This window comes from Phoca vitulina, unplaced genomic scaffold (assembly GCF_004348235.1).
Source record: "Phoca vitulina isolate PV1807 unplaced genomic scaffold, GSC_HSeal_1.0 scaffold11, whole genome shotgun sequence".
NCBI lineage: Eukaryota > Metazoa > Chordata > Mammalia > Carnivora > Phocidae > Phoca > Phoca vitulina.
The window spans coordinates 7,041,558-7,066,659 of record NW_022589714.1 but is presented as its reverse complement, the minus strand read 5'-3'; the positions used below and the strand labels follow the sequence as shown (position 1 = coordinate 7,066,659).

General features: G+C 40.9%; 1 protein-coding gene across 2 annotated transcripts in view; it reads left to right on the top strand.

Moving 5' to 3' along the window:
- Positions 1 to 17,653, top strand: part of MRAP2 (melanocortin 2 receptor accessory protein 2) — an 85,130-nt gene extending 67,477 nt beyond the window's left edge. For both annotated transcript variants that reach the window (XM_032409342.1, XM_032409341.1), the window contains exons 3-4: positions 3,800 to 3,899; positions 16,092 to 17,653. In XM_032409342.1, the coding sequence (XP_032265233.1) occupies positions 3,800 to 3,899; positions 16,092 to 16,485 (494 nt within the window). In that variant the 3' untranslated portion in view covers positions 16,486 to 17,653. The remainder of the gene's footprint in view (positions 1 to 3,799; positions 3,900 to 16,091) is intronic.
- Positions 17,654 to 25,102: the final 7,449 nt, after the last annotated feature.

Genomic DNA, 25,102 nt, shown 5'->3' with positions numbered 1-25,102 from the left:
CAGAAGAAAGAGAAATTAAGGAGTCGATCCCATTTACAATTGCACCCAAAACCATAAGATACCTAGGAATAAATCTAACCAAAGAGGCAAAGGATCTGTACTCAGAAAACTATAAAATACTCATGAAAGAAATTGAGGAAGACACAAAGAAATGGAAAAACGTTCCATGCTCATGGATTGGAAGAACAAATATTGTGAAGATGTCAATCCTACCTAGAGCAATCTACACATTCAATGCAATCCCCATCAAAATACCATCCACTTTCTTCAAAGAAATGGAACAAATAATCCTAAAATTTATATGGAACCAGAAAAGACCCCGCATAGCCAGAGGAATGTTGAAAAAGAAAAGCAAAGCTGGCGGCATCACAATTCCGGACTTCCAGCTCTACTACAAAGCTGTCATCATCAAGACAGTATGGTACTGGCACAAAAACAGACACATAGATCAATGGAACAGAATAGAGAGCCCAGAAATGGACCCTCAACTCTATGGTCAACTAATCTTTGACAAAGCAGGAAAGAATGTCCAATGGAAAAAAGACAGTCTCTTCCACAAATGGTGTTGGGAAAATTGGACAGCCACATGCAGAAGAATGAAACTGGACCATTTCCTTACACCACACACAAAAATAGACTCCAAATGGTTGAAAGACCTCAATGTGAGACAGGAGTCCATCAAAATCCTAAAGGAGAACACAGGCAGCAACCTCTTCGACCTCAGCCGCAGCAACTTCTTCCTAGAAACATCGCCAAAGGCAAGGGAAGCAAGGGCAAAAATGAACTATTGGGACTTCATCAAGATAAAAAGCTTTTGCAAAGCAAAGGAAACAGTCAACAAAACCAAAAGACAACTGACAGAATGGGAGAAGATATTTGCAAATGACATATCAGATAAAGGGCTAGTATCCAAAATCTATAAAGAACTCATCAAACTCAACACCAAAAGAACAAAGAATCCAATCAAGAAATGGGCAGAAGACATGAACAGACATTTTTCCAAAGAAGACATCCAAATGGCCAACAGACACATGAAAAAGTGTTCAATATCGCTCGGCATCAGGGAAATCCAAATCAAAACCTCAATGAGATACCACCTCACACCAGTCAGAATGGCTAAAATTAACAAGTCAGGAAATGACAGATGTTGGCGGGGATGCGGAGAAAGGGGAACCCTCCTACACTGTTGGTGGGAATGCAAGCTGGTGCAGCCACTCTGGAAAACAGTATGGAGGTTCCTCAAAAAGTTGAAAATAGAGCTACCATATGATCCAGCAATTGCACTACTGGGTATTTACCCCAAAGATACAAAAGTAGGGACCCGAAAGGCTACGTGCACCCCGATGTTTATAGCAGCAATGTCCACAATAGCCAAACTGTGGAAAGAGCCAAGATGTCCATCAACAGATGAATGGATAAAGAAGATGTGGTATATATATACAATGGAATATTATGCAGCCATCAAAAGGAATAAGATCTTGCCATTTGCAACGACGTGGATGGAACTGGAGGGTATTATGCTGAGCAAAATAAGTCAAACAGAGAAAGACATGTATCATATGACCTCACTGATATGAGGAATTCTTAATCTCAGGAAACAAACTGAGGGTTGCTGGAGTGGGGGGTGGGGTGGGAGGGATGGGGTGACTGGGTGATGGACACTGGGGAGGGTATGTGTTCTGGTAAGCGCTGTGAATTGTGCAAGACTGTTGAATCTCAGATCTGTACCTCTGAAACAAATAATGCAATATATGTTAAGAAAGAAAAAAAGAAGAAGAAGAATGTAGCAGGAGGGGAAGAATGAAGGGGGGGAAATCGGAGGGGGAGAAGAACCATGAGAGACGATGGACTCTGAAAAACAAACTGAGGGTTCTAGAGGGGAGGGGGTTGGGAGGATGGGTTAGCCTGGTGATGGGTATTGAGGAGGGCACGTTCTGCATGGAGCACTGGGTGTTATGCACAAACAATGAATCATGGAACACTATATCTAAAACTAATGATGTAATGTATGGGGATTAACATAACAATAAAAAAAATTAAAAAAAAAAGTTTTATGAATGAAAAAAAAAAAGATGTGGTCTAGAGATACAATGGGATATTACTCCGCCATCAAAAAAAAAAAAAAAAAAAAATGAAATCTTGCCATTTACAATGACATGGATGGAACTAGAGGGTATTATGATAAGTGAAATAAGTCAGTCAGAGAAAGACAGTTATCATATGATTTCACTCATATGTGGAATTTAAGAAACAAAACAGGGGATCATAGGAAAAGGGAGGGAAAAATAAAGTAAGACTAAATCAGAGAGGGAGACAAACCATAAGAGACTCTTAACCATAGGGAAAAAATAGGGTTGTTGGAGGGGAGGTGGATGGGGTGATGGGCATTAAGGAGGGCACTTGATGTAATGAGCACTGGGTGTTATATACAACTGATGGATCACTAAACTCTACCTCTGAAACTAATAATATACTATATGTTAATTAACTGAATTTAAATTTAAAAAACTTAAAGAAAAGAAAATGTAAAATAATTCAACTTTGGTGCCTCCCCCAGATTTAAGACCCTATAATGTATGTGCCAGCCTGTGTAGACAATCCAGTGTCATCCCTGTCCCAAGGACATCCACTTGTGATTATTACCCAAGATAGGATCAAGGAAGGGCCCATGTAAAGAAGCATAAACATGTCACGGGGTTCAAAGGAGGGAGAAAACACAACAGTTAGGGAAATTTGTCCAGGCTTTGTGAGGGAGATGGTGTAAGGAATGGGCCTTGAAGGATGGATACACTTTCATTAGCTCTATGTTGGGGAAAGTTGTTCCAACCAGGTGAGGGTAAGAGCCCCTGAAAAGGTGTGGATCTTAGGAAGTTATGGCTAAGAGTTAAGGCAAATACAGGCACACAGTGTTCCCTTGTCTACTTGGAAACATGGGTTTTAAAGTATAGGTGAACTGGGAGAAACTGATGCTAATTTTAACCATAATAGCTGGCAAATATGAGGCACATTTTTCTCAGATGCCAGACATTCTAGAAAGTGCTTTACTTATGGAATCTCTTTTAATTTGGAAAAGGTCAAGCCTAGTTTTGCCAAAGAGTTTTTTTGTTTGTTTTGTTTTTGCTTTGCCGAAGAGTTTTTTTATAAAGCAGCAATATTAACAGAGTTGTCATAAAGTAGTTTCATCCAGGGATGAGACAGAGGAAAGGTAGAAGACAGGGAGAGCACGCAGGAGGTTATTTGTATGTTCTCAAGAAGTAATGAGGACTTGAGTTATTCCTGCATGAATGTAAGTGAAAATACAAAATTGGGTTCCTTTGAATTAAAATTCATTTTAATTAAGTAGGCTCCACCCCCAACATGGGGCTTGAACTCATGACCTTGACAGCAAGAGTTGCATACTCTACCAACTGAGCCAGCTAGGCACCCCCAGAATTTATTTTAAATTGCACATTGCAGTCTCTGCTAAGGATATTTTCTAACTCAGGAAACTTCAGTGGAATCTTAAGGACCTAGATGGTCTACCCTCTGTCCTGGGTTCCTTCATTAAGATATGGAAACCACGAATCAATAAGGCCAAAGTTTCTCAAAGCTATCTGAGACAGAAACCTGGAGGCATGCAGGCTCTTCCCTCACCCTCATTCCCTACATCTTACCTGCCCCCAGTTGACTAATGGGTCAAGATTGTCTTATCAGATTGTCGACTTTCTTCTCTTATTTCGGGTAACAAAACACTCAGATTCTTGAATGTTCAAGTTTTAAACTGCTGTGAAGTACTAATCCCAGTATTAACTGTTTACAGATTCCATTGTGATTGGATTTTGGGTTGGTCTCGCTGTCTTCGTGATTTTCATGTTTTTTGTGCTGACTTTGCTGACAAAGACAGGAGCGCCACACCAAGAGTAAGTTTGGGTCTTTCCTAAATATCTATTAAGCCCCTTGGGGAACTAAATAAACAGACATACTATCCAGGGCTGGGGTTGCTTCCAATGGTGGAAAAAAGGGGCTGGTTATGGATTTACTGCCTGGACCCAGTTGCCTTTGGGTGGGATCCACCTTCTTCCTGGCACTCTGCCTCTTGCCTCTGGGGCTTGTTTTCAAGAGGACCCTTGTGAACCTAGGTTTCACACTGATCTAGGCCTGATTTTTATTTTGAAATGTTTATTAATTAGGATGTATTTTCTCCTTACTCCCAAAAGAATTTAGATGACTCACAAGACCAAAACCAGTGGGGGGAAAAAAAAGACAGTAGCAAAATGGGATGAAAACCAGTTTTAAAAAAAAACAGTTCAAGGAGCAGAGAAATAGTTATAACTGGGTACTCAGTTGAATTAATTATTGACAATAAACAGTGAGTTCAACACTGAGCTTCCTTGAAACCAGGATAAAAAGAGAAACACCAAGGATTATGTAATTCTCGGGGCAGGATAAAGAACATTTGTGTTGGGCCTTGGATTTATGAGGAAATTATTACACGGCGCTTAAAGAACATTGAGTAACATCAGAAGGTATCTGTTCAGTTGTGAATTGCAAAAAACTCAGAAATGTTTTCGAGGATTTTTATTATCCCAACTCTTCAGACAAAGCAAGAAATAACATGTGGAATACCTTTTTAGTCAGTTCCAGCCAGCAGAGAGAACACACTCATATTAGGTAATTGGAAGAGCTTTTGCACGAGTTGTGGCCAGATGAGAGGATAGCCTGACTGAAAGTGCAGGACCCCCCTCGCCCCCCGCCCCGGGCTAGCAACACTGAGGAGCAGGTAACCACCCTAGATCTGAAGGGGACCCAGGAGTCCTGTGGAACGGGTGGCTGAAAGGAGCTGTGACTCCGGGTTGAGGGACACAGCTAGCCCGATGGGCCCTCTCAGGGAGGGAGCCTCAAAATAAATACCAAGTCCTTGTTTTCCTTCTTCCTTCCACCTCTCACCATTGCTCTCCACTGGCTGAGCACAGTGGCACAGTAGGCTGCAGCCAGTCTCCATCAGAGGTCAGTTCTCTAGGGCACAGAGCACACGGCAGCAGGCGGAATGACGGAGGGCGACACGGGAGAGTGAATGGAAGACGTGAAGCGCGAATCCTACCGTTTTACATCGGGTTGGTCTCTTACTCCTCATAGCCGGGCAACAGGATTCTCGTTGTTACATCTCATCATGCTCTCTCCAGCGGCTGTTGTTCAGGCTTCAGCCTGCACTTCCACACTCTTAACAAGTTCCCGGATGAAGGGAGCAGTTCTGCTCTTCACTGAGCTATTTTCAGACATTAAGGTGTAGAAAAAAAAATTAAACACATTTTAAATGAAAGGAAAATAACATCTTATTGAAGCCTATGGAGACATCTGCTTGAGAATCTCTTTACTAGCCACTAAAAAGCCACTAAAAAGACAGGGACCTTCCCTTTCTTCTGTGTCCTCATAGAATTTGTACATGCCTTTGCTTCTATATTATACTGGCCCAGGGAACTTGAAGATACGGTGTGGGTTGCAACAGTGGTAAGAAAAGTAGAGGACAGACTCAGATTCAGCAACATCTTATAGAGTGGTCAGGGAATAACAGCACTATTACCTTCCTTTTCTTCAAAGGGACAGATGGATTTTCGCAGGACTATTGGGATGTGTTTGCTTGTTACAGGATGCAGGTGATCTTTATGCTTGAGAACACCCTACCCCCAAATAAAACATGACTTTGGGTCATGATGAATTTTATGCATCAACTTGCTGAGGCCATGATACCCAGATATTTGATCAAATCTTATTCTAAGTGTTTCTGCGCTTATTTTTTTTTTTAATGAGATAACATTTAAATCAGTAGACTCTGAGTAAAGTAGATCATCCTCCATAATGCAAGTAGGTTTCATCCAGTCATTGGAAGGTCTTCCTTGAAAGAGAATGACGTCTCTCAGGCGAAAAGGAATTCTGGCAGAAGATTGCCCACAGTCTCACTCTGCAACTCTTCCCTGGGGCTCCAGCTTGCCCGCTTACCTGGCAGATTTTGGACTTGCTGCTAGCCTCTGCAATCACATGAACCAATTCCTTAAAATAAATCTCTCTCTCTCTCTCAGTAGTTAGACGCACGCGCACACACGCTCCTGTTGTTTTTGTTTCTCTGGAGCCCTAACTGATACATTTCCTTAATATGTCATGGTGACCCTGGGTAGCTGAGGCTTGTATTTCCAGTCTTTCAATCGGCAGTTCAGTCCTACCGCTAGATGGTTTTTCTTTTGGTGGTGGTTCTGAATAATCTCAATGAAGGAACAGTGGTTATTGTAACTCTATACTTTTAATGAGGTTAAGGAGAAAGCCTAACCTTTTTTGACTTTAATAAAATAATGAATCAGCCCTCAGGGCCATGTTGTAAATGCTTTTTTGAGTCTGAGGCAGTATAAGATATGGCATTTGGTTGCACTATATCATAATAGAAAACTGAAAGAAACAGACATGAGGCAAAATCAGCTAAAAAGGTTTTTAGATCTTAGTAAAGTTGACATTTATTTGGCAGAAATTTTCTCTAAAAGAGACATTATTTTTTCTACTCAGTCAACTTTAATATAAAACAACCAATTTAAGCTTCTCCATGTGATAATTAGGCATGGAGGAAAGAATGATAAATCATTGAGAATAATAAGCGCTTTTTTTTTTTTTTAATATTTACCATCTGCTAGAGTCTACTAATCACTTCATATGTATAATCTCACTAAGTCCTCACAGGAAGATGAAGTAAATCCTGCAAGCATTCCAACTTTACAGATGAGAAAAATGTATCACTTGTCTGTGGTCTCACAGGTAAAAACAACTGTTGGTCCAGGTCTCAAACTAAAGCCTCTTTGACTCTGAAGCTCCTTGTTATTAACCACTACACGAAATGATCTCATATTGGTAATTTTTAATCTCTTCCTTCTCCTGAACTAAAGATTCTAGCAACCAATCACATTCGTTTCCTTCTATCACATCCTGGACCATGCATGGGCTCTGGAGTCAAACATTTCCAGATTGACTTACTGAGACTTTGGGCTGGATCCTTAACTTCTCTTTGCTTGAGATTCTGCCTTTATAAAAATAAAATAGTATCTGCCTCCTAGGATTATTGTAAAGGTTCAATGAGCTGATGCCTGTGGAACAGCTCACAGGCTGGATTCACAGTGGTACTCAGCAAAGATTTGTCCATCCCTGGCGTGCTGGTGGTGGTCCTGCTGAGAGCTGGGGATCTAGGTAAACAGGAGGAGGGAGAAGAACAAGAAACCCATGCTCCCATGGGACAGCCATGCCCTAAGCATTCACATTTTATCTGCACTTGGGAGTCTTCTACCCCAGCCTCACCTTGGGTGTGTCTCTCAGGCAAATGGTGGGATGATTTTAGAAAGGAGGCTAAGTAGAGAGTCTTAGTGATGGTTTGGAAGGAATGACATGTCTGAATGCTGACTGCTTTATGTATCAGGCTCTCTGGTGGTTTGTCACAAAGAACAGTTACTTCCTCAAGTAAGATATCGGACAGCATCCTTTTGGAATATGACTCTGACACTCTGGTTAAGATCCCTGATCCAGTCTGCAAGTTCAGAATGGACTAGTGCTGAGTCTCCTGTGTAATTCTATCTTTTTCTCCATGGAGGTATTTCAGGACAGGATGTGAATCTCCTTGAAAGTAGTAAGATACAAGGATGGTGGATACGATAACCCATGCCTCTCCTCCTTGTGCCCATGCCCACAACAGACATCACTAATCAACTGTGCTATCTACCTACAGAGCCCAGACTTGGCCTTAGAATTGTTTTCAAAACGTCACTTTGGGGGCACTTGGGTGTCTCAGTCAGTTAAGCATCTGACTCTTGATTTCAGCTCAGCTAATGATCTCAGGGTCCTGAGATCGAGCCCTGAGTGGGGCTTTGCGCTCAGCGGGGAGTCTGCTTGAGATTCTTTCTCTCCCTCTACCCCTCCCCTACTGCGCTCACACGTGGGCTCACACAAGCTCTCTCTCAAAGTAAAGAAATAAACCTTAAAAAAAAAAACACACACAAAAAACAAAACACCACTTTGGGCAGCCATCAGGAATCAATCCCAGTTTACCGAAGAGAGACTATCTATTTGCCATCCCTGGCTAGACTTTCATTTAACAGTGTTGGATGGTAGGAGTGGAGATCCACAGAGCCAATGACATCACAATAAAATGGGTAAGTTGTTTTCCTGAAGATTTCAAATTGGGATCATATTAGCATAAGAACTTCAATTCTGGAGTCACTGACTTCTCAGTGGCTTTTGTGAAGAGTGGGAATGTATAATAATCAGATTAGGTTATGAGACGGTAATAAACAGCTCCTGAAATCTCAGTATGACACAACACACGTTTATTTCTTACTCAAGCTACATGTTTGCCGAGGGTCAGCAATGGATGGATAGAAGCTTCTCGACTTGTATCTGCACTGTCTCCAACACTCAGCCTCCTGGGTTACTATAACAGGGAAGAGCATCTGTGGATCTCACACCTGCTCTTCTGTTCTTCAGCCAGGAGGAACACATCCCTTCCTCTCACAACTCATTGGCCACAACTAGCCACATCCGCGGACTGCCCCCGCTGAGAAGGGTAATCTGGGGTCCAGAAGAAGAGAACCAGATACTCATGAACACCAGTAAAGTATACTGCAGAGGAAAAAAAGACTATTACAAAGCTGACATCACCTTTCTTAAAAGCTTTTAGGCCCAAGAAACAGCTTTAATGGGGTTTATTTTTCTTATGGAATATTTGCTGTCGTGTGTTGGAGGGCGTGGAGAAAACCCCCTCTTACCAGGATCCTTTCTGGACAATGAAGATAAAAGAACCATTTGCTCCTGCTTTCTCAGCTAAGGAGCCATTTACTCTATGTGCTGTCTTGTTAAAGCATTATAGCCCCATTATCATAAATCTGCCAGAGAGAGAGTAACAGAAAAGGCTTGGATCACATTTTTATGTTGAATGTTTTGGACTTCCTAAAAAAACTATCAAACCCCTGATATCATATGCTTCAAATACCCTCCTTTTTGTAGCCTTTGCTAAGTGCACCTTGTCCAAGTGGGGATGTTCTTCATTTGGGAGTGAGTGCAGAATTGCTTGTGACCTTATAAAAACAGAAATTCCATTTTACCTTGAATTGCAATTTACCCGAATATGGCACTCGCTAAAGGATGGGTACAGTGCACCTAAAAGCTAATAGCAAGAAAATGTCAGTGCTCAATGTTTTTGATAATGACCAAGGCCACGGGAACTAGTGGGCAAAGTGCAGACATAGTGTGTATTCCCAAGGAAGCCCTGACATTTTGAGAGGTCTCCCACCTCTTTTCACGAGCAGGGCAAACTTGAAGACAGTCGTGGGTATGCTAAGACTCAGCACGGCAGCAAACACTTCATTTATAAAAAATTGTAATAAATCTGAAAAAAAATCCCTAGAGGAATAACGGGGCATTACAGGTGTTTTCCTTCTCTACATGGAGGTGAGAGATTCTGTCCACCTGACCTGAATTATCTTTTGGGTCACAGAGGAGGGAGCACTGTGCTTAACACTGGGGGTGGCTGTGTCTTTGATGGGAACGGGGCTTTGGAGCACCCGCAGAGACAGCTGCCCAGTACACTCACTGAGGGTCTAATGACTGCAAGGCCCTCTGGGAGATGCAAAGATGAACCAAATACAGCATAGCAGTGTAGAGGAGAAGAAGGGCTGTACATAGATAGCTCTGCCAAGAGGCAGGAAGAGATGCATCTTGTCAGTGAAGTACAGCAGGAGAGAAGGGACAGATTCCTTCCCATTGGGAGATAAGAGAGTCTCCCTAGAGACAGTGAGGTTTGCGTTGGACAGTGAAGAAGGTATTTGACTTTGATGGATAGAGCGGGGGGAAGGGCCCATTGGGCAGGAGGAACAGCACAAGCAAAGCACAGAGAGGGACAGCCCAGAGTGCATCTGGGGATGGTCAGGTGCCATGTGGCTGGACCGTAGGGTTAGCGAGGGGACTGGTGGGAGAGCACACCAGAAAGACCGGCTGATGCAAGGGTGGGGAGCCTGAGCTGTCAGGCAGAGAGTCTGGGGAGTCGGTGAAAGTCTGTGAGCAGGGGAGTATCATAGAAATAATGCCAATCAGTGCCAGTACCAGAGGACTGGGTGTTAGAGGCTCTCTATTCAGGTATAGAAAATTCCCCAGGGATAGAGAATACATGACACAACCCATGGGGAGAAGAAGGAAAAAACCAAGAGTCAGAACAGTCTGAACAGTCTTTTTATTCTGGCTGGTGGAGTTCAGTAAGGTTGCAACAAATAGGCTAAGTCCCAATTGTATTTCTTAAAACAAGATGAAAATGAGAAATAACAAACTCTTAAAACAAAGAAATGAAACATGATTTCACAGTTCAGTTTCCTATCAGAATAAACTATTGTAATTTTTAAAAAGTTAAGATGACATGGGAGAACTTCTCTTGAACACCCTAGCTGGATCATCAATTTCATGATGACAAGATCTAGAATAGGTAGGAATGGAACAAAAACATCTAAAAATGCTAAAATTGTGGGCGATTCTAAATTTTCTGACCAGTTGTCTTCGTTTGTTCAGGCTGCTATAGGAGAGTACCATAGACTAGAAGGCTTATAAATCACAGAAATCCGTTCCTTACAGTTTTTGGAGGCTGGGAAGTTCAAGATCAAGGTGCTGGCATATTCGGTATCTGGCACATAGATGGTAGACTTTTCACTGTGTCCTCACATGAAGGAAGGAGTGCGGGATCTTCCTGGGGCCTCTTTATAAGGGCACTAATCCCATTCATTAAGGTTAAGTCTCCTTTTCCAAAGGCCCCACCTCCTAATACCGTCACATGAGGGAGTAGATTTCAACATATCAGTTTTGGAGGGACACAGACATTCAGCCTATAGCACAAATATTCTTCAGTATTCTCTCTTTTCCTTGTGATAACTTATGACATGGTATTAATTACTAGTCCAGGAAACATCTCAAAGTTTCTCATTCTCAGTGTTTCAGTTTTTGAAGCTTCTGGCTTTAACTGTAATTTCAATCAAGGTAGAATTTAAGATGTTTGACCCTTGTAGTTTTTCATTTTCCCAGGTGTAACCAAAGCTGTAGGAGAACAAGTTGACTTTAAACTCTCTTAACTGATCTAATAGGTGCCATAGAGCATTGTTTTTCCCTATGCCAGCAGAATTTGAGAGGATGAGAAAGTCAGAACTAGATCTCTTCTCTTTGGGAGCATAACAACACCCAGAGCAGTCCCCAGTCCATCTACAGGCTGGAGAGACATCCTTAACAATATGGCATGTGGTCCTTTGCTAAAAACGAAATTAAGACAACATCCAGCTGCAAACTTCCTCCTGCCTAATTAGTGAGAATCCTTTGATATTCACTGCGTTATATACATAGGAATATTTTTGGATGTGACTCATGAGGGCCAGACTGCTTTAAAAAATGGGTAACCACTGAGGGGCAATATTTTCACTGGCTTTCCTTGAAACCATTCTTACCAATAAGTGGCAGGAAGTCTTCCCCATGGACCTTGAGCCCCTGCAGCCTCCAAGCCTGGCCAGTTGTAGAAAGTGCAAAATGTCCCTTTTTAGTAGCTCTTTGGTATATGAGTTCCAGGAGGTGGCACCATATATAATGCATGAAGGGCCAAGAGGTGATAGGTAGGTGGGTTCCAGTTCCAATAACGGCAGAGTAGCTTGCTTTAAATTACCTTGCAGATAACCATTATAAAATTTAGACAAAATGTAAAGAATGACTAATGGAAGGCATTGGAGACTAAATACTGGCAGACAAAAACAGAAGGGCCTTTGGCCCTTGAAAGGAGGAAACTTCATTAATTTCTGTCTACGGTTTTATGGCTTTCCAATTACAAGCATGGTTTATTTTTCCATATACTAAAGTCTTCCTTTATTCCATTTGCAGTGTTTTAAAATTTTCAATGTATAGTCTTGCACATCCTGTGTTAATTTTTTTCCCAAGTACAGTCATACCTTGTAGACATTGCAGGTTTGGTTCCAGACCACCACAATAAAGCGAATGTTGTAATAAAGTGAGTCAAATGAGTTTTTTTGGTTTCACAGAGCATATAAAAACTATGTTTACATTGTACTGTAGTCTATTAAGTCTGCAATAGCATTATGTCTAAAAATTAAATGTACATACTTTAATTTAAAAGTACTTTAATTGCCAAAAAAATACTGTCATCTGAGCTTTTAGCAAGTAATCTTTTTGCTGGCGGAGGGTCTAGCTTCAATGTTGATGGCTGCTGACTGATCAGAGTGGTGGTTGCTGAAGGCGGGGGTGGCTGGGCAATTTCTTAAACATGAAGTTTGCCGCATTGATTGACTCTTCCTTTCACAAACGATTTCTCTGTAGCATTCATGCTGTTTGTTAGCATTTTAGGTACAGTGGAACTTTTTTCAAAATTGGAGTCTGTCCTCTCAAATCCTGCTGCTGCTTTATCAATTAAGCTTATGTAATATTCTAAATCCTTTGTTGTCATTTCAACAATCTTTATAGCGTCTTTACCAGGAGTTGATGCCATCTTAAGAATCCACTTTCTTTGCTCGTCCATAAGAAGCAGTTCTCATCCTTTCAGGTTTGGATCACGAGATTGTAATAATTCAGTCCCATCTTCAGGCTCCACTCGTATTCGGTTCTCTTGCTGTTTCCACCACATCCACAGTTACTTCCTCCACTGAAGTCTTGAACCCCTGAGGGTTGGAATCGACTTCTTCCAAACTCCTGTTCATGTTGATTTTTTTTTTACCTCTTTTCATAAATCATGAATGTTTTTAATGAATGGCAAATCCTTTCCAGGAGGTTTTCACTTGTCTTTGCCTAGATCCACCAGAGGAATCATTCACTGTCACGGTAATAGTCTTATGAAATATATTTCTTAAAAAGTAAGACTTTTTTTTGGCAGTTTCTCAACTTTATTAGCCTGGAGTTGGTCCCTGACAGCTCCAGGGGCTAAAAAGTAAGACTTGAAAGTCAAATTTACTCCTGATTCATGGGCTGCAGAATGGATGTCGTATTAGCAGGCATGAAAACGACATGAATTTTGTTTTCGTGCATCTCCGTCAGAGCCCTTGGGTGACCAAGTACATTGTCAGTGAGCAGTAATATTTGGAAAGGAATCTTTATTTTGAGCAGTAGGTCTCAACAGTGAGCTTAAGATATTCAGTAAACCATGTTGTAAACAGATGTGCTGTCATCTAAGCTTTGTTGTTCCATTTATAGAGTACAGGCAGAGTAGATTTAGCATAATTCCTTAGCGCCACAGTATTTTCAGAATGGTGCATGACCAGTGACTTCAATTTAAAGTCACCAGCTGTGTTAGCCCCTAACAAGAGAATCAGACTGTCCTTTGAAACTCTGAAGCCAGGCATTGACTTCTCTAGCTATTAAAGTCCTAGATGGCATCTTCTTCTGATAGAAGACTGTTTCGTCTGTACTGAAAATCTGTTGTTTAGTGTAACCACCTTCATTAATGATCTTAGCTAGAGCTTTGGGATCACTCTCTGCAGCTTCTACATCAGCACCAGCTGCTTCACCTTGCACTGTGATGTTACGGAGATGGCTTTTTTTTCCTTATACGTCATGAACCAACCTCTGCTAACATCAGACTTTCCGTCTGCAGCTTCCTTGCCTCTTTCAGCCTTCACAGAACTGACAACAGTTAGGGCCTTGCTCTGGATTAGGCTTTGGTTGAAGGGAATTTTGCAGCTGGTTTGATCTTCTACCCATACCACTAAAACTTTCTCCATATCAGCATTAAGACTGTTTCACTTTCTTATCATTGGTGTGTGCACCAAAGAGGGACTTTTAATTTCCTTCAAGAATGTTTCCTTTGCATTCACAACTTGGTTAACTGTTTGACACAAAAGGAGTAGCTTTTGGTCTATCTTGGTTTTTGACATACCTACCTCAGTATGTTTAACCAGTTTTAGCTTTCGATTGTGAGACATGTAACTCTTCCTTTCACTTACACTTAGGGCCATTGTAGGGCTATTAATTGGCATAATTTCAATATCGTTGTGTCTCAGGAGATAGGGAGGCCCAAGGAAAGGGAGAGATATAGGGAAGGCAGGTCAATGAAGCAGTCAGGACACAATATTTATCGATTGAGTTTGCCATCCTGTGTGGGTGTGGTTCATGGTGCCCCAAAACCAATTAGGAGAGTTAACATTAAAGATCACTGATCACAGATCACCATAACAAATATAATAATAATGAAAACATTCGAATCTTTGCAAGAATTACTGAAATGTGACACAGAGACATAGAAGTGAGCACATACTGTTGGAAAAATGGGGCTGATAGACTTCCTAGACACAGGTTACCACAGACCTTCAATTTGTAAAAAACACAGTATCTGTGAAGTGCAATAAAGTGAAGGGCAATAAAATGAGGTATGCCTGTATTCCATTTTTTTGACGCTATTGTGAATGGAATTTTTTTCTTATTATCTACTACTGTGTCTAAGTTCAATTGAAAGGGAAGTCTTTTAAACAACAATGCTGGATCAACTGGATAAACATAAAAATGAACCTTGACCCCATCTCAACATGGATCGTATACCCACAGTAAAAGCTCCTAGAAGAGCGCTATCCAAGAGAACTTTTGTGATGTTGTAACTGTTCTCTGTGCTGTCCAGTTAGGTAACCCCTGCCCACAATGAGCTACTGAGCACTTGAAATGTGGGTGATATAATGGAGATGCTGAATTTTAAATTTTACTTAACTTTACTTAATTTAAATTTAAATAGCCACCTGTGGCTAGTGGCTATTGTATCGGAGAGCCTACTTCTAGAAGAAAGAATAGGAGAATATTTTCATGAATTTAGGGTAGGCAATTATTTCATAGAGGTGATATAAAAGCAATAAATATAAAATAAAATAATTGATAACTTGAACTTAACTGAAATTTAAAGCTTCTACTCATCAAAAGACATCTTAAGAAAATGAAAATGCAAGTCACACATCAAGAGAAAATGTTTGCAATACATTTGACAAAGGACTTGTATTCAAAATGTGTTACAAAACTATCACAAATCAGTAACAAAAATAAACAATTTTTAAAATGTGCAAAAGACTCATACAGAAACTTCACAAAAGAAGATAAACCAATGGCCAACAAGCACATGCAAAGATGCTCAGCATTGCTAGATATCAGAGAAATGCACATTCAACTACTGACAAGATGCCATTTCTCTCCCAGTAGCATGACTAACATTGAAATGACTGACAACACCAAATGGTGACAAGGATGTGGAGTAACTGGAACTCTAGTACTTTGTGGTGAGGGTGTAAAATGGCATGACCATTTTGGAAAATTTCAGTTTCATATAAAGTCAAGCACAGATCTACTATGTGACCCAGTAATTCTACTCTTATGTATTTAGTGAAGAGCAATAAAAACGTATATCTACAAAGAAACTTAACCCAGAATGTTCTTAGTGGCTCTAATCACAACAGTGCCAAACTGTCAACAACCCAAATGCTCTTTAAGAGGAGAATGAATAAACAATTGTAGTGTACTTATATGATGAAAGCAAGAAGGACAAACTATTGTTATATGCAACAACATGGATGGGTCTCAAAAAAACATTATACTGAGCAAAAGAATCCAGGCACAATAGGCTATATATTGTATGAATTTGTATGAATTTCAAAAAGAGGCTAAACTAGCCTGTGGTGATAAAAATCAAAACATTACCTATAGGAGGTGGAAATTGACTGGAAGTTCAAGAATAGGCAAAGCTTATCAATAGAAATCAAAATCAAGGTAGTGTTACCTAAAGGGGGTAGAAATTGAATGGAAGGAAACTTTCTAGGAGATTATTTATTCATTTGAGAGAGAGAAAGAGAGAGCATGTGTGCAGGGGGGAGAGGGTGAGAGGGAGAGAGAGAATTTCAAGCAGACTCCACACTGAGTATGGAGCCCAATGCAGGGCTCAACCTCAGGACCCTGGGATCATGACCAGAGCTGAAACCAAGAGTCTGACACTTAACCGACTGAGCCACCCAGGCGCCCCCCAAAACCATGATTTCTGCAGGTGAATGAGCTGGTGTGTCAGCAGTGTTTTCTTTTCCTTCTCTTTACAGCAATGCAGAATCTTCAGAGAAGAGATTCAGAATGAATAGCTTTGTGTCAGACTTTGGAAGACCACTGGAGCCAGATAAGGTGTTTTCTCGACAGGGCAATGAGGAATCCAGGTCTCTCTTCCATTGCTACATCAATGAAGTGGAACACTTGGATAGGGCTAAAGCTTGTCACCAGACCACAGCCCTTGACAGCAGTGTTCAACTCCAGGAAGCCATTAGAAGCAATGGGAGGCCAGAGGAGGAGCTGAACAGGCTCATGAAGTTTGACATCCCCAACTTTGTGAACACAGACCAGAACTCCTCCTTTGGGGAGGATGATCTTCTGATTTCAGAACCACCTATTGTTCTAGAAAATAAGCCAGTTTCCCAGACCTCACACAAAGACCTGGATTGAGAAACTACTCTGTAAAGTGTCTTCCTGAAGATGTTGGGTCTGTCTATGTAAAGCAAGAAATCTCCATTCACCAAAATTGTTTGTGTGGATGGATGGGAGGGTTATGAGAGACAGACAGAGACAGAGACAGAAAGAAAGAGAGAAGAGAGCCCCCTCAGAAAAGAGCTGAATAATCTGAGTTTCTATGCCATTCAACACAAGAAGTTCAGGTTTCTTGGGGAATAAAGTATTTACACAGTCTCCTCCTCCTTGTTGTTGAAGAATTTGGCCACATACTCAGTGTCAATGTTCTTGAGTGGGGATTAGCATACTGCGTTCCAGTCTGGGCCTGCCACTACCATGCTTTACCTTTAGCAAGTTGCTTTGCCTCTCTGGGCTGCCACATGGTTAACTGTAACGTGAGGAGTCTGGAGTACACGATTCGTCCCAGCTCTAATATTTTGTGAATTTGAGACTTTGCATCCAGAAGAGGCTGGGATGTACATAAAGCAGTATAAACTAGGGCACTGCCTCCTATCTCTTGTGGGATCCCCCGTGTCTGTACCTTCCACTCAACCCTTAACTGAGCCCAGCTTTTGTCAGGGGGCCAAACATCTATGGGGATGTCAGAAGACTCATCTCACAATCACTGTGGCCAACATTTCTGTTGGTTGTACTGAAATAGCTCTTCTGAGAACCTCAAGCCACCCACGCTAAAACCTAGAGACAGCCTTGCCCCCCACCCCCCTCCTAGGATGAGAACCAATCCGTGGTATGTTGCATGACATTCTGTTCCCAGAAATATAGGGAAAGTTGTCAGCTGAGTGAGGGCAGGTGCATTTTGTGTCTCTGTGTTGGTGTATGTATGTCTGGTCACAGTTCTGTGTTGTTGGCTACTGGACAAGAAAAGTGCTATTTGCCATGCTATTTACTTGGCAGATGTGTAGGTGATGGTCATGTGGCTTTTGTGTGGGCTTTGAGCTGAGATGGTGAATGGGTCGTGAATTCCCCACCAACAGATATGCAGGGTGGGCTGTGCAACACAGAGCTAATTTCATGAAGGAATCCAGTCTGCACACTGGTATTAGGAAAAACTTGGTTTTGCATACACGGTTGCATGCGCAGCCAGCTGCTAATCTCTGGGGGGCATTTTCATTATGAATTTGTTCACCACCTGTCTTGCTTAAGCTAAAAAATAAATGCGTTTGATTGCACAGGAATTGTCTCTGGTTCTTTGTTTTCACACATCCAAATTTTTATTTCCTTTAAAAATTATTCCATGTTTATACTGCTTCCTAATTTCTATCATTTCTAGGAGCCCAGTGGTCTGAGTCATGTACCAGATTTCATTTAGGAGTTATTCTGCCAAAAGAAATCCCTTTCCCATAATATTTTTTGAGGAAAATATTATTCTTTAAGACTCTAAACAGTAGAACAAAGCATGGAATATTTCTTGTAATTAACACATTCTCACAAATAGATACTTTCTATTAGCATTAAAGAATGCTGATTCTATTCACTTTTACTAATATGAATATTATTATTCATAATTTAAACAACCAAATATAAACCATGGGCTATTTCTTATTTCTTAAGCTTCAAAGCTATTTAAGTGCTATCTTATTTAGAAGTAAATTTATTAGGCAGATGGCTGAAGAATATTCCTAGAAGTTGGAAAAATACCCATGACCATACCATCATTTTTATTAACTGAATGTCAAGAACTATGAAGGGTCAAAAATTGTACCCCTCCTGCAAGCTATTGAGTTAGCCTGGCCTGGTTTTGTGGATGCTGACAAAAGACATGAGATTCCCAGCTCAGAGACAAAGCACTTCACGACAGCACAGCAGGCAGCATGGGCTTCATGTTCTCGTTGGTTCCTGAATTTATTTCCTATTGCTACTTAGTACCACAACTTAGTGTGCTACTTAGTACCACAACTTAGTGTGCTACTTAGTACCACAAACTTAGTGGCTTAAAGCAACCCCAGCTTATATTTCCTTATAGTTCTAGAGCACAGAAGTCCAAAATCAGTGTCAGTGGGCTAAAATCAGGGTGTCTTCAAGGCTGTGTTCTACCTGAAGGCTTTAGGGAAAAACTCACTTCCTCGCCTTTTCTAGCTTTCAGAGGCTGCTCACACTTTGGCTTATGGCCTTGCAGCACTGTATCCTCTGCTTCTACTTTATATCCCTGTCTCTGACCATCCTGCCTCTCTCCTATAATGATCCTTATGATTGCATTGGATTACCCATGATTACCTCCCATCCTGAGATTCTTAATCATATCTGCAAAATCCCTTTTGTCACATAAGGTAGTATATTTACAAGTTCAAGGACTAGGACATGGACATATTTGGGGGACCATTAGCCTACTACAGTCTTGCATTTGGCCCCAAAGATTCATGTGCATCTCACATGCAAAATACATTCACTTCATCCCAATGCCTCCCAAGTTTCAATTATTACAGCATCAACTCAAAGTCCAATATATAGTCTAAATTTTATTAACTCAAAAGTCCCAATCTCATCATCTTTTTTTTTTAAAGGTGTATTTTTATTTATTTAAGAGAGAGAGAGAGCACAAATGGAAGGAACAGAGGGAGAGGGAAAGAGAATCTCAAGGAGATTCTGTGCTGAGTGCCCACGGAGCCCAGTGCAGGGTTCAATCTCCTGACCCTGAGATCATGACCCGAGCTGAAACCAAGAGGCGGACACTTAACCGACTGTACCACCCAGGTGTCCCCCAATCTCATCATCTTAATTATCTAAGTCAGGTATGGGTGAGACCCTGGGTACAATCAATCTTGGGGAAAATTTCTCTCTCTGTGGACCTGTAAAACTAGAGAACAAGTAATTTGTTCCCCAAATGCAATGGTGGGACAAGCACAGCATACCAGTTATAGACATTACTGTTCAAAAGGGAGAAACTGGAAGGAAAACGAGGAGTCATCAATCCTAAGCAATTTTGAAATTCAATTGGGCTAACTCCATTCGGTTGCAAGTCCTGGAAATAATCCTCTGTGGCTCATGGCTTCGCCCTCTGGGCCTGCAGCTCTGCCCTTGCAATTATCCTTCTTTTTCTTGAATGTATTTATAACCGAGTAGTTTATCCACCTGTTTCCTGCATGTAGACTTTCAGGGGTCTGACAGCCTTCTTTCATCTTGTCTTCTCTCTGTGCCTTAAAGCCCAAGAGTTGACAATGTTTCAGCAGGTGTAATATTCTCAAGAACATTGTGAGCCTCCTCAGCATGTCACATGTATTCATTCCATCAGACAGGAGGCACAAATTGCACCATAGAATCATTCCCTCTTGAGGCAGGGACATGACCTTTTGTAACTCCAAGCTGGTCAGGGGCAGGTGGCTTTTGCTTTGACCAAGGGCAATTCTCTAGAGAAGGGAGCATGAGTGGGCCAACACCCCCAGCAGCTGGGAATGATGCACGGGCTAGTAAAGAAATCTGGGTGGGATGCTACCAGCACCCTTATAAACAGTAATGGATGACATCTTTGGGCTCTAAGCAGCCTCTATGGTAACTTAATTTTTGTAACCCTCCTATGAAAACTCTCAACACAGAGACTTAAATGATCTTTTTAAATATAAGTTAAGTCAGGTTACTTCTCTGCTCAAAATCCTGCAATGGCTTCCAGTTTCACTCAGCAAAGAAGCTAGAGTCCTTACAGTGACCTCAAAGCGTTCCTCCCCTGTCCCCCAGCCAATCTCATCTCATCCACTGTTCTTCCCTTGCTCATCCTGCTCCAGCCACACTGGCCTCCCTGCTATCCCTTGAAAATGTCAGACATTCATCTGTAACGAGGGGGGCTGTCTCTCTATCCGGAACATTTTCCTTCTAGATATCCACTTGGCCCACTCCCTCATCTCTTGAAAGTTTTTCCTCCAATGCCCCCTGTTATGGGTCAAATTGTACCCCCTCCTAACCCGCCAAATTCACATGTTGAAGTCCTAACCCCCCAAACCTGAGAATGTGACCTTATTTGGAAACAGGGTTGTTGCAGATGTAATTCATTAAGATGAGGTCATGAGGGTGGGCCCCCAGCCAATATGACTTGTGTCCTTATAAAAAGAGAACAGTTGGACACAGACATGCATAAGAGGAAGACGACGTGAAGAGAAATCAGGAGAATACAAGCCAAGGAGAGAGGCCTGGAACAGACACCCACTCCCAGCCTTCAGAAGGAAGCAAGCCCGCTGACACCTGATCTCAGACTTCCAGCCTCAGGACTGAGAGACTACAAATCTCTGGTGTTGAGGTCACCCGGTTGTAGTACTTTGTTGGAGCCCTAGCAAAGTAATAACCCCCTCCTCCACGTTCTGAATGAGGCTGATGCTGGTCATCCTTCCAGACTGGGCACTGCATTCCCCGTATTCCTGTCCAGCACCCCCATCTCCCTGATCATACTCTTTTTCTTTCTCTACAGTACTTATCACCTACATACTATACAATTTACATGATTATTATGTCCGTGGTTTCCTTTGTGCTCTTCCTGCTACAACGTAAGCTCTGCAAGGGCTAAACCAGTGCCTGAAACACAATAGGCAGTCCATAAAAATTGGCTGGGGGAACAGAGGGACTGTTCCTTAGATCTGTTTTACAGGCGGAAGAACTTCGGCTCTGGGAGATCTGGTATATTGTTCAGATGCAGAGCTGCCAAGCAGAGGACCAAACTGGGTTCCAAGAAATTGAGAACCTGTGGAAGGCTTGAATGGTCCCCTTTCTGTTGGTTACTATTTATCTGATTTTTTTTTGTCTCTAACTTTTGACCTCTATGCATTCTTTTTAACTTTCAATCTGGTTTTAGGCAAACGAATGAAATCTGTAAATTTATCTTTTAACTTGCGTGGTTTTTCCATCTAAACGTATTGTGATTACTGATGATGTTTTATTTCTAGCATCTCATTTTGTGATTTCTATTTGCTTTGCTCTGCTTTTCTCCTTTCTTGCTTTATCTCATGCAGCTGTGGTCAAGAGCATGGGGTCTAGAAATAGTCTATTTGGACTGGTTCCATGCTTGCTAACTGTAGAGTCGTAACCAGGGTACCTAACCCCTTTGAGACTGTTTCCTCATATACAAAAAGGGATAACATCCACCTAAAACTTTGTAAGCGTTAAGTGATAAAACATGTAAAGCACTTAAAATAGTGATTGGCCTATTCTGCATACTCCACTGTGGCTCATTTGCTTTTATTCTTTCTCTCTCATTTAAATTTTAATTCCAGTGTAGTTGTTTTTACTCTCTTTTTAAACAAGTCTTTTATTTATGTATTCATTCATTCATTCATTTGCATATTTATTTAAAGTATTTTAGAGATTACTCCTGAATTTTAATGAACATACTTGATACTGAAAGTTAAAGTCTGTTGTTTAACCACTCACTGAATTGAATTTATGTATCAATTGTTATATATATTTTGTTTCCATAAGTTCTGTTTGGCTCCTTTTTTAAAAGATTTTATTTATTTATTTGACAGAGAGAAACATAGCGAGAGAGGGAACACAAGCAAGGGGAGTGGGAGCGGGAGAAAAAGGCTTCCCGCCGAGCAGGGAGCCCGATGTGGGGCTCGATCCCAGGACCCTGGGATCATGACCTGAGCCGAAGGCAGACTCTTAATGACTGAGTCACCCAGGCGCCCCTGTTTGGCTCTTTCAAAAAAATTGATCTGTTCTTTTCTCATGAGGTCCTGATTTTTTTCATTACATTTGCTATGATTTACATCTATCTCTCTCTATTTTTTATTTATATTTTTTAAAAAATTATTTAGCCATACTCATTTTATGCTCTCTTTTAGATTGTTTCATAATTTTAGGCTCTGGACTACTAATCATCCTGGGGGTTTTTTGGGTTTGCTACTTCTTACAGCCAATTGTTTCCAGCTCTTCTTAGTTTTTTTTGTGTGTGTGTGCGTGTGTGTGTGTGTGTGCGTGTGTGTGTGTGTGTGTGTGTGTGTGTGTGTGTGTAGTTGAACAAGCATCCTTTCAGTGACTCTTGTTTTTTTCCTATGATTGTCCCACGCACCCTGGTTGTATAAAAATTTCCCCAGAGAACAAGTCTGTGTTTGTGTTGCTTATCCTTAAGCCCCAAGTGATTTGATCAATCTGGAATTATGTTATTTTTGAATTTTTGCTTGGGGATTTTTTGCCTCTTAAATGGAGTATGAATTTGGATCCCACCTCCACATGAAGCATGAGCTTGGGGTTTAGATGTTTTCAGGGAGCCTTTGTTTTTCTTAGAGACCCTGGTAGGCCCAGTTTCCTCATCCCTTTCCTCTGTCAGTGTCTGGAGTTCCTTGTCTCCCTTTTGCTAAGGGTCTCCGTAAAGCAGGGGGGGGTCTCTACATCTGGTATGAACCCTTTTTTTCTGAATGGATTTGTAACCCCACTTCATGATGTAGATTAAAACCCTGTCCCCTGGGGTGCTATGGCATTAGCTCACAAGCTTACCATTCTGGCTTTAAGTTTCCTGCTTATTTGTGTCATCTGAAAACTTCCATCTTTGGTAAAGTGTCTTTCCATGTCTTTGGCTCATTGTCTTATTCGGGGTGTTTGTTTTATTATTGACTTTTGAGAGTTCTTTATTACGGGTATAAATCCTTTATCAGATATATGATCTACAAATAGTTTCTCTCAGCCTATAGCTTGTCTTTTTCATTTGCTTAATAGTGTCTTAGAGGAGCAGAAGTCCCTTATTATGATACAGTCCAATTTATCAATTCTTTTTAATATAGGTCATAGTTTTGGTGTTGTGTCAAAGAAGTCTTCACCAAACTTAAGGTCATAAATATTTAATCTTATTTTATTTCCTATAAGTTTTATAGTTTTAGGTTTTATATTAAGGTCTATGATCCATTTTGAGTTAATCTTTATGTATGTTGTGAGGTATGGATCAAAGTTTACTTTTATTTTTACTTTTTATATTAAGATATCTAATCGTTTCAGCATTATTTGTTGAAAAGAACCTTACTGAGTTGCCTTTGTGCCTTGTTTGAAAACCAGTTGTCCATGTACATGTGTTGGCTTATTTCTGGATGTTCTATTCTGTCGTTCCATTTGCCTATTTTATGCCAAATCATACTTCTTGATTACTGTAGCTTTATAATTAGTGTTGAAATCAGATATTGTAAGTCCTCCAACTTTGTTCTTCTTGCTTGAAGTTGTTGTAGCTATTTGGGGTCCTTTGCATTTCTATGTGAATTTTGGAATCAGTTTTTGGAATTTCCTTTCTCATGTCCTGTTCTGCCAAAATTTTACCCATTCCTTAAGATCCATCCCCAAAGCCACATTTTCCAAAAAGGCTTTCCAGATCCCAGGTGAAAGGAATTTCTTTTTCTTCCATGCTCCACTCACACTTCATAACACTTTTATCGCATTTATTCCTATTTGGCTACATATACTTGTCTGATCTCTCCTGCCATATAGTAAACTTCACCAGGTCAGGAATCTTGATTTGTACCCTCTCCCTGCTGAAAAAGCTAGCTTTAGACTTTGCAGGCGTGAGCCCTGCATTAAGAGACATCTGCAGAAGACATCTAGCTCATCTCCTGCATATTGTTAAGGAGTCCAACAGATTTAGAATGGTTTATTTTATCATATCTCCAAGTTCTCTCAGGCTTCATTATTCCTATTGCTAGTACCAATGGGCTATTGTCCAAATATCAAAACATATTCTAGTTGACTTGTGGTGATAGTTATGCAGCTGTGTCTTAATCTATTGTTCACATGCTCCCTCATCAGTGAACTTCTGGGAGAATGTCATATCTTTAAAGACATCAATGATATCTTTGGCTCCTTGGGCCTATTGTATTTCCACTGGTTCCCTCTGGCTCTACTCTAGCCCTCCACTGCGGGAAACTTACTCTCGAAAAGCCTATTATTCGCAGGAAGAATTTTTCTGGGAGTATAATCATATCCTTCTTATGGGGGAAATTTAGCCCAGTGATCTGGCAGTATGGGGATATATTTAGTCTGATTTTGTAGAGTCTAAACTGTTCCATACTTATTAGGAACAAATACGAGGAAACTGCTTTAGCACCTAAGAAATTAGCAGCATAATTCTATGAGTAGGGAAATCAGCTTTCTCATCACACTCAGGCATTATGTCGATGTGATACTCATCTTGGATAATGGTTTCTCCTGTGAACAATCTGAGGTTCAAATTCACACTTATGAACGGCTTTTTGGTTTTTCCCTTTGTCTTTCCATATTCACTACACCTGGTAAATCCTGTTTATTCATGGCACAGCACTAACGTTGCTTAAAGCATCATGTGTTTAAAAGGCTAGTAGATAATTTGTTAGAAGATAGAAATCCCCTTTGGTTTTTCTCCTCAAGTAGAGTCTTTGTGGTTAAAGAAAATTCACATTAAATTCTGAAATACAGTGATATAAAATTAAAAAAAATTAACTACTAGATTCTGTAAACACTAGAGCAGCTGTTTACTTCTAAGCCTATTTGTGTAGCAGCTCTGCAATGGTTCCTTCTCTATCAAAGTCCCTGAGAAGCCTGTGTCATTGCTGCCATTATCATCATCATGGAACTGATTCCTCCAAGAGATCCTAGGAAAATAAAGAGATGAACAGGGGAGGTGGGGATGTGAGCGTATGTGTGTATACAATGAGAAATA